Source organism: Equus caballus, chromosome 14 (genome assembly GCF_041296265.1).
Source record: "Equus caballus isolate H_3958 breed thoroughbred chromosome 14, TB-T2T, whole genome shotgun sequence".
NCBI classification, from domain to species: Eukaryota; Metazoa; Chordata; class Mammalia; order Perissodactyla; family Equidae; genus Equus; species Equus caballus.
This window is the reverse complement of record NC_091697.1, coordinates 16,504,137-16,513,454: the sequence shown is the minus strand read 5'-3', so window position 1 is coordinate 16,513,454 and position 9,318 is coordinate 16,504,137. Positions and strand designations below refer to the sequence as shown.

At 36.6% G+C, this 9,318-nt stretch overlaps 1 protein-coding gene and 1 long non-coding RNA gene across 2 annotated transcripts in view; one reads left to right on the top strand and one right to left on the bottom strand.

Annotated features, from left to right (window-relative positions):
• Positions 1–1,665: 1,665 nt before the first annotated feature.
• LOC138917234 (uncharacterized) overlaps positions 1,666–9,318 on the bottom strand; it is a 49,838-nt gene continuing 42,185 nt past the window's right edge. The window contains exon 2 of the long non-coding RNA XR_011424962.1: positions 1,666–5,244. This is a non-coding gene — a long non-coding RNA (uncharacterized lncRNA). The remainder of the gene's footprint in view (positions 5,245–9,318) is intronic.
• LOC138917233 (myelin-associated neurite-outgrowth inhibitor-like) lies at positions 5,238–5,827 on the top strand. The gene has a single exon (XM_070232850.1). It carries the CDS (start codon positions 5,288–5,290, stop codon positions 5,810–5,812), a length of 525 nt encoding a protein of 174 aa, XP_070088951.1. The 5' UTR covers positions 5,238–5,287; the 3' UTR covers positions 5,813–5,827.

Below are 9,318 nucleotides of genomic sequence, written 5' to 3'. Positions count from 1 at the left end.
GTGGTTTGGACTTTCATTTTCCCTATGATTGGTGAAATTTAGCATCTTTTCATATGTCTGTTGGCCTTTTGTGTATCTTCCTTGGAAAAATGTCTATCTATGTCTTTTGAGTGTTTTTTAACCAGGTAATTTATTTATTTACTTAACTTTTGAGTTGTACGAGTTTCTTATACATTTTGGATAGTAATCTCTTATGGTATATACGATTCACAAATATTTTCTCCCATTCAATAGATTACCTTTTTATTTGTCGATTGTTTCTTTTGCCATGCAGAAACTTTTCACTTTGATGTAGTTCCATTTGTTTATATTTTTCTGTTTTTGCCTATACTTTTTGTGTCAAAACCACAAGGTCATGGCCAAGAACAATGTCAAGGAGTTTTTCTCTGTTTTCATCTAAGAGTTGTTAGCTTCAAGTCTTACTTGTAAGTCTTTAATCCATTTTGAGTTGATTTTTGTACATGGTATAATATGGAGTCTAATTTCATTCTTTTACATGCAGATATTGTGTTTTCTCAACATCATTTATTGAAGTGACAATCCCTTCCCCACTGTGTATTCTTAGTGCCTTTTTTTTTTAAAGATTGGCACCTGAGCTGACATCTGTTGCCAATCTTCTTTTTTTTCTCCCCAAAGCCTCCCAGTACATAGTTGTATACTCTAGTTGCAGGTCCCCTGGTTGTGCTATGTGGGATGCCACCTCCGCATGGCCTGATGAGTGGTGCTAGGTCTGCACCCAGGATCCGAACTGGCAAAACCCTGAGCCACCAAAGCTTAACGACTCGGCCATGGGGCCAGCCCCTTCTTAGTGCCTTTGCAAAAACGTCAGTCAGGTTTATTTCTGTTCTCTTTTTTCTTTTTTTAGTGTCCTATGTCTTTTTTATGCCATTACCATATGGTTTTGATTACTATATCTTTGTAACACAGCTTGAAATCAGCTTTGTTCTTGATCAAGATTGTTGTAGCTATTTGGGGTCTTATGGGTTCCATGCAAATTTTAAGATTTTTTTTTCTATTTCTTGGAAAAATGCCATCGGATGTTGATGAGCATTGCTTTGAATCTGTAGACCATTTAGGGTATAACGGACATTATAACAGCATCGATTCTTTCCGTGCTTGAGCACAAGATAGCTTTCAGCTTATTTGAGTCTTCTTCAGTTTCTTTTACCAATATTTCATAGTTTTCAGTGTACAGATTTTCACCTCTTTTAGTAAATTTATTCCTAAATATTTTATTCTTTTTGATGCTATTGTAAATGAGATCTTAATTTCTTTTTCAGGTAGTATATTGTTAGTGTATAGAAATGTAACTTATTTTTGCATATTAATTTTATATCCTGCAAGTTTATTGAATTCATTTATTGGTTTTAACAGTTTTCTGTGGAGTCTTTAGGGTTTACTATATGTAAGATCATGTCAACTACAAACAGAGAAAATTTTACTTCATCCTTTCTTATTCAGATGCCTCTTATTTATTTTTCTTTCCTAATTTCTTTGGCTAGGATTTTTAGTACTATGTTAAGTAGAAGTGGCAAGAGTGGCGCCCCTGTCTTGTTCTTAATCTCAGAGAGAAAGTGTTCAGCTTTTTCTGTTGAGTATGATGTTAGCTGTGGGCTTGTCATGCATAGTCTCTATTATGTTGAATTGCATTCTTTCTATATCTAGTTTGAGAGGTCTTTTTTCAGTTTTATTGAGATATAATTAACATACATCACTGTATGAGTTTCAGGTGTACAGCATAAATGTTTGACTCACATATATTGAGAAGTGATTACCACAATAAATTTAGCTAACATTCATTATCTCACACAGATACAATAAAAATACATGGAAGTAAAATATTTTTTTCTCGTAATGATAACTCAGAATTTACTCTCTTAACAACATTCGTATATATCATACAGCGGTGGGAACTATAGTTATCATGTTTGATCCTGAAATGACGTTAAGTGTTTTTCACATACTTTCTCTGTATCTATGGGAATGATTGTATGATTTTTATTCTTCATTTTGTTAATGTCACATTTATTGATTTACACATATTGAAACATCCTTTCATCACAGGGATATGTCCTACTCTATTATGGTATATGATCCTTTTAATACGCTGTTGAATTCAGTTTGCTAATTTTTGTTTGAGAATTTTTGCATCTATGTTTATCAGCAATATTAGCCTGTAATTTTCTTTTCTTCTAGTGTCCTAATCGGGCTTTGGTATCAGGATAATTCTGGTCTTATAAAATGAGTTCAGAAGTGTTCCTTTCTCTTCCGTTTTTTGAAACAGTTTGAGAAGGATTGATGTTAATTCTTCTTTAATTGTTTAGTCAGATTCACAAGTGAAGCCATCTGATCCTGGACTTTCCTTTGTTGGAGGATTTTTGATTACTAATTCAATCTTATTCCTTGATATTAGTTTGTTTGGATTTTCTACTTCTTTTTATTTCTACTTTTTTGTTCAATTGATTTAAACTAGACAAAAACAAACAGCAATTTAACTATTTCTCCCATCTCCTTCCTCCCAACCCTGGCAACCACCAGTCTGGTCTCTGTATCCATGAACTTGTATCTATCTATCTATCTATCTATCTATCTATAGTATATAGCATACATATCTAGCATACATATTATATAGTATATATATGGTGTATAGTACATAGTGTATATAAATAGTGTGTGTGTATAGATACATACATATTATATAGTATATATATGGTGTATAGTACATAGTGTGTATAAATAGTGTGTGTATAGATACATACATATTATATAGTATATATATGGTGTATAGTACATAGTGTGTATAAATAGTGTGTGTGTATAGATACATTCCACATATAAGAGAGATCCTACAGTATTTGTCTTTCTCTGTCTGACTTACTGTACTTAGCATAATGTTCTCAGGGTCCAACAAAATGGTCACAAATGGCAAGATTTCACTCTTTTTTATGGCTGAATAATATTACATTGTATATGTAGATATCATTTCTATTTCTTCATGACAGTCTTGGTAGATTTTACATTTCTAGAAATTCATCCATTTCTTCCAGATCATCTAAATTGTTAGCATATAGTTGTTCATAATAATATGTAATGGTCCTTTTTATTTCTGTGGTATCATTTGTAATGTGTAATCTTTCACTTTTGATTGTATTTTTGACCCCTCTTTCTCTTTTTTCTTGATTAGTCCAGCCAAATTTTCACCAATTTTGTTTACCTTAAAAAAAAGCATTTCTCAGGTTAATTGATCTCTTTTATTGTTTTTAGTCTCGGTTTTATTTATTTCTACTATAGACTTAGGACTTAATTTATTCTTTTACTAGTTCTTTGGAAACTTCAAGGTTAGGTTGTTTATTTAAGGTTTTTTTTTAATGCAGACATTAGCTCCTATAAAATTTCTCTTGTTAACTATTTTCATTCCATCTCAAAAGTTTAGTATGTTGAAGTGTAGTTTGAGATTGTTAAATTTATTATATAAATTTATTATATTAAACAGAATAATTTCAACTAAAGCTTGCATGGTAATAACTTTGTATTAGTCAACTTTCTCTTTCACCAGTCCCCTCTTTTCTAGTGTTAAAAAATATGCAAGATGTTTCCATTTCCAACATAAAAACAAAATAAATTAAAAGTGGTCTAAGTTTTTGGAATTGTTACATTCAATGACTTGAATGAATCTCCAGACAATTATGCTCAGTGAAAAAAAGCCAATCCTGAAAAATTATATAGTGTATAAAACTCCTCTCATATAATATTTATGTAATATACATAAATTCATGTAATTCATGATGGAATTATAGAGTTGAGAATGAATTAATGATTTCCAAGAATTAGGGGAGGGTGTGTTGGTATGGCAGTAAATGGCAAACTGATGGACTCTCATGGTAATGAACCTGATCTATATCTTGACCACAGTGGAGGACACTGTAACCTACATTCATAATAAACTTACATAGAACTAAACGCACACACTTACACACATACTTTTGAGAAAAGTAAAACTAGGAAAATCTGAGAAATATTGATAAATTTTATCAATGTCTCTGTGTTGGTTATAATTATTGTACTTTAGTTTTGTAAGATGTCATCCTTGAGGAAAGATGGGTAAAAGTTACTTAGTATCTCTCTGCATTATATCTTACAATAGCATATGAATCTAAAACTATCTCTCAAAAGAAAAGAGTTTAAATTAAACAACAACAACAAATCAAGTATTTATACATACTACAACATGGGTGAATCTCAAAAACATGTAGAATGACAGAACTCTTACTCAAAACTCGATGCCATAGAACTCCACTAGTATAAACGTCCAGAAAACAAACTAATCCAAGGTGGTAAAAAGTCAGAACAATGTTGAAGCTTCTGGGGTTTGGGGCAAGGATTAACGGGAATGGGTGTAGGAGGAAGAAATTTTCTGCAGGATAAATTCAATAAACTACGTGGGTGTATGCATTTGTCAGAATTCATTGAGTGGTACACTTAAATTTGTGTATCTAACTGTATTTAAGTAAAAATATAGCATATGTAGTTTTACATACTAATTTTTTAATTGAAAATATAGAAATAAAATTTAAAAATAAGCAAACAACTCTAGTTAGTTAATATTATATATCTTCCCTCAGATGTTCAGGGGCTAAAGTGTACCAGTGTCTGAAATTCACTTTGAAACAAATAAATAAAACGGACTAAATGGAGAAAGGCATTCATAAATATATAGATATGTGATAAAACAAATAAAACAAACAGTTAAATGAAGGTAGAAATATGAGCATTGACTGTACATAAGTCTTTCAACTTATTCATTTATAAAATAATTTTCATACTCCAATGTTGGGAGAAAAACAAAAATATCAAAGAATATATAAAAACAAAAGAGGTAGCAGCGTGGGCGGGTCGCGCGGGCTGCGGAGAGGCGGGCCGGGCGCGGAGCAGGGGAGAGGCCCGCGGCGGCGGCGGAGACTGGCCCTCGCGGCTGGGCCCCCGCATCGGAGCAGGCCTTCCGCGGCGCTCGCCCCGGCCGGCGCGCTGGTCAGCGAGACCCAGGCCGCCCGCCGCGGCGCGGGGAGCGATTGTTACTTTTAGCTGATGGGTGCTTATCGGACGGCCCACATGGAGAAGAGCTTCATCGCTGCAGAAAGTGCTGTTGGACAGCGCTGATCTGGACCTCTGTCTTAGCTGTGGTTGTGGATGTCATGTTCTTGAAATCATGAATCCTGTTTATAGCCCTGGTTCTTCTGGGGTTCCCTGTGCAAATGCCAAAGGAATTGGTTAACCAGCTGGTTTCCCCATGGGCTACGCAGCAGTGGTTCCCGCCTACTCCCCCAACATGTACCCTGGAGCGAACCCCACCTTCCAAACAGGTTACACTCCTGGCACACCTTACAAAGTGTCCTGTTCCCCCACCAGTGGGGCAGTGCCACCATACTCCTCCTCCCCCAACCCCTACCAGACCGCCATGTACCCCGTGCGAAGTGCCTACCCCCAGCAGAGCCCATACGCACAGCAAGGCACATACTGCACACAACCCCTGTACGCAGCACCTCCTCACGTCGTCCACCACACCACGGTAGTGCAGCCCAATGGCATGCCGGCGACGGTGTACCCTGCACCTATCCCTCCACCTACAGGCAACGGGGTCACCATGGGCATGGTGGCTGGGACCACTATGGCGATGTCAGCAGGTACCCTGCTGACTGCCCACTCCCCAACTCCTGTTGCCCCTCACCCAGTCACGGTGCCCACATATCGGGCCCCCGGAATAGCCACCTACAGCTACGTGCCCCCTCAGGGTGATCACCCTGCAAATGTTTGAGGATGGAGCTGTGCGCTCACATAATGGAGGTTCCACAGCTGGTGCTGCAGGCCTGGCGCCTCCAGCCGGGACTTTCTTCCTAATGCTCTGACACTTAGCTAGCACTCCTGCGGCCGGCCCAGCAGGTCCCAGCGCCATGAGTCTCCAGCTGACTCTGGGTTGTTCTTACAGCAAATCCTGTTTTGTGGGCTGCCTGGCAATTTTTTAGCTAACTATAATGATAAAAAGGGAGTATTAATCTATTCAGAATCATATCTAGTTGAACGCATGTTTAAAAAAACAAACACAAAAACAAAGCTTGCTCAATCTACCTGCAGTGACTGATGCAAACCCATCATATGCAAAATCCAAAGGAATGGAAAGTGTTTCACAACTTGTATCCCTAATGCACTGTTGTAACGTATGCAAAGTCTTAAAGTTGTAAGTGTTAAAGTGAATTTCTTCATAGAGAGAAAAAAAAAGATGTAAAGATTTTGAATAACTCAGCTACACAAATAAACAATTTATTAAGTGACTATTGATTACAACCCATAAATAAGTTAAAATAAATTGAATATTTATAAGGAAAAAATAAGAAAGAATTATGCATTTAGAAATTGAGAACAAGTCTTCTAAATTGCTATAGGTTTAGGAAGATGTAAAAAGAAATATATCAAGATATATGAAAAAGAAGGAGATACTTTTCAAACTTGTAGGATATGTCTGAAGACATATTGTAGAAGGGACATAAATTGCCACCTGGATTTAATATTTAGTCACAGAAATACATTTACAGGAATGTTAGGCCATATATCTTGGGTAATAAGAGATATCTGAGAAAAACAAACTAAAAATAAAGTAAAACAAAAGTCTTGTGCCATATAAAAAATGATTAATTTACCATAAAGTAAAATTTAAAACCAATAGTAAACAGGTTCTGGAAGTTAAGGATGAAGACTTTATAAGAAACACAAATGGAAAAAAAAAGTATAAGGAAAATTGGATGAAAATGCTAGACACAAAAATTAATCGTTAAAGAATATATAACTAAAAAAAGTGTTAATTAACAGAACAGACATAACCAGTTACTAATTATTCTGCTGAATTGTCACATAGTGTAACCCTCTCAGACAACATCCAGATAAACAAATTGCTTTAACATAATAAGCATCACCAAAATAAAGTAAATAAGTAAATACACAGGAGGAGATATTTGAAGAAATAATGACATTTTTTCCCATTTGAAGCAAGATTATATTTCCCCCTCAAAATTGATATGCAATGCCAAACATAATATAGTAAAAAAAATCTACAAATGGGCATATTTGAAAAGTTTAAGACCATGAAAGGTAAAGAGAAAATTCTAAACTTTCTCAAAAGAATGCCTTACAAAACAAAATAATTACGGTCTCATCTGACTATTCCGTGGCAACACTGATACTATTTTATCCTCATTTTTGCAATAAGGAAACTAAAAGCTTCAGTTATTTTCCCAAAAATACAGTAAATGGGAGAGCCTGTCAATGTTGTCAGAATTTACTCCTACGTAGTTGGATCCCGAGTTTCCTATACTCATCACCATATACACTTGTGTGCGCTGCTCTATATACATGACTTTTATTTATCCTTCAACTAGTATCTACCTGGTTGAATGCAAGTACAACATGGCAAGCAATGTCCTTAGCACTTTGGATGCATCAGTGAAGAACAAAGACAAAAATGCTTATGGGTGCATTATATTTTAGGTTGAGTGCATGTGTGTGTGGGAAAGGCAGAGACTGAACGTAAACATAATAAATAGGTAAATTCTATTGTATGCTAGAAGAGCATCAGTGCTACAGTGAAAGGAAAAGTGCGACAAAAGTGAGGCCAATCAAGAGTGACAGGGGTGATAGTGGGGAGCTCATGCTAGGCCCCACTGAGTAGCTACCTTTGGAGCACAGACTGGAAAGAAATGAGGGAATTCACCCCATATATTCTTGGAGAAAGAGCAGTCTAGTAAGAGAAACCTCCAAGTGCACCAGCCCTCAGGCATGACTGTGGACAGTGTGTTCTAGAATCACACGGATGCCTGTTTGGTTGGAAGGAAGAGGAGAAGGTGAGAGCAGTGAGAGATGAGGTCAGAGGGTAAGTAGGAACTACACTGGTAGGGTCCTGGAGGCCTTCATGGGGACCATGGCTTTGGCTCCAAGGTTGCTGGGAAGCTGTTGCAGGGCTTTGAGCAGGGGAGTGCCATGATCTGACTCGCACATAGGACTCGGGCTACTCTGTTGAGGGTAGGTTGCTGAGGGACACGGACTGAAGAAGGGAGATTAGGCAAACATTTCAGAAATTCGAGTGAAAGTTATGGGCAGCTCAGAGCAGAGTGGTAGCTGTGGAGGTGCTCAGACGTCACCAGATTCTGGGTGTGTTTGGAGGTAGAACCAACAGAAAACCTGGTGGACGGGACACAGAGTGTGTGCAGTGAGAACCCTCATGGGTGACCTCAAAGCTTTGGGCTTGAGGCGCTGAAAAAAGTCACTGCCATTCAAAGTACTGAGGAAGGAGGTGCTGGGGCAGTATGGGATGGGGGATCAGGATACAGGTTTGGACTTATGATGTCAGAGATGTTTAAGAGCCATTCAAAGGGAAAGGTCACCTAGACAGGTAGATGAGTGACTGAATCAGCAAGCAAATATATATGAAATCTTTAGGAACCATCAAAACAAAGGCAAACAACCCACTAGAAAAAAAGTGTACAAAAGGAATGAACAATAGTGTAACAAATTATGGATGACTAATAAACATATCAAATACCACCGAGTATAATTAATAATTATGGACATGAAAATGAAAGCATTAGGTAGTATTCCACACTTGTTATTTTTTGACAAATACTTCAGTGAGCGAGCAGACCAGGTTTGGACGCTGATGTGATGCACAGTGAACTCGGATGCATTGGGGGAGAAGCATAAATCTGTGCAATCACTGAAGAATAATCAGAAGTTTCCTGGTAAAGGTTCTACAATCCATTTATTTTTGTCTTAAGGGTTCACTGTAAAACAATTTCTACTTTCACAAGGAGACTTGTCCAGATACACTCATTGAACTCTTATTTGTAATTGCAGAAAATTAGAGGAAAAAGACCTGAGTAGATTGTGTTTAAACAACGTAAAACTATACAGAAGTTATTATCCTTTTAAGTGATTTATAAACATCAGCACATCAGCACATCCCAGGACAAAAGGCAAGAAAAGAAAAGTCAAAAGAACACTTTCAGTGTGATTCTTTGAATATAAAGCTCAAAAGAGACACACACATATTTGAAGATACAAACACTTATGATAAGGTTATAAAGAAACCAAAGGATTGACTAAAACAAATTAAAAAATGTAGCTCTCTGGGAAAAGTAGGAAAAGGCCACCAGGGATTTGAATGGATTGCTGATGTATATTTCCTATATATGTGATGATCACAGGTTATTACATTTTATTTTAAATGTGTAAATATTAATAAGATGTATTCTCTTGTGTGTACAATATATTTTA

Bases quoted from the DNA above. Each gene is read 5' to 3' on its own strand.
- LOC138917233 (XM_070232850.1), top strand. From the start codon at position 5,288: ATGGGCTACGCAGCAGTGGTTCCCGCCTACTCCCCCAACATGTACCCT.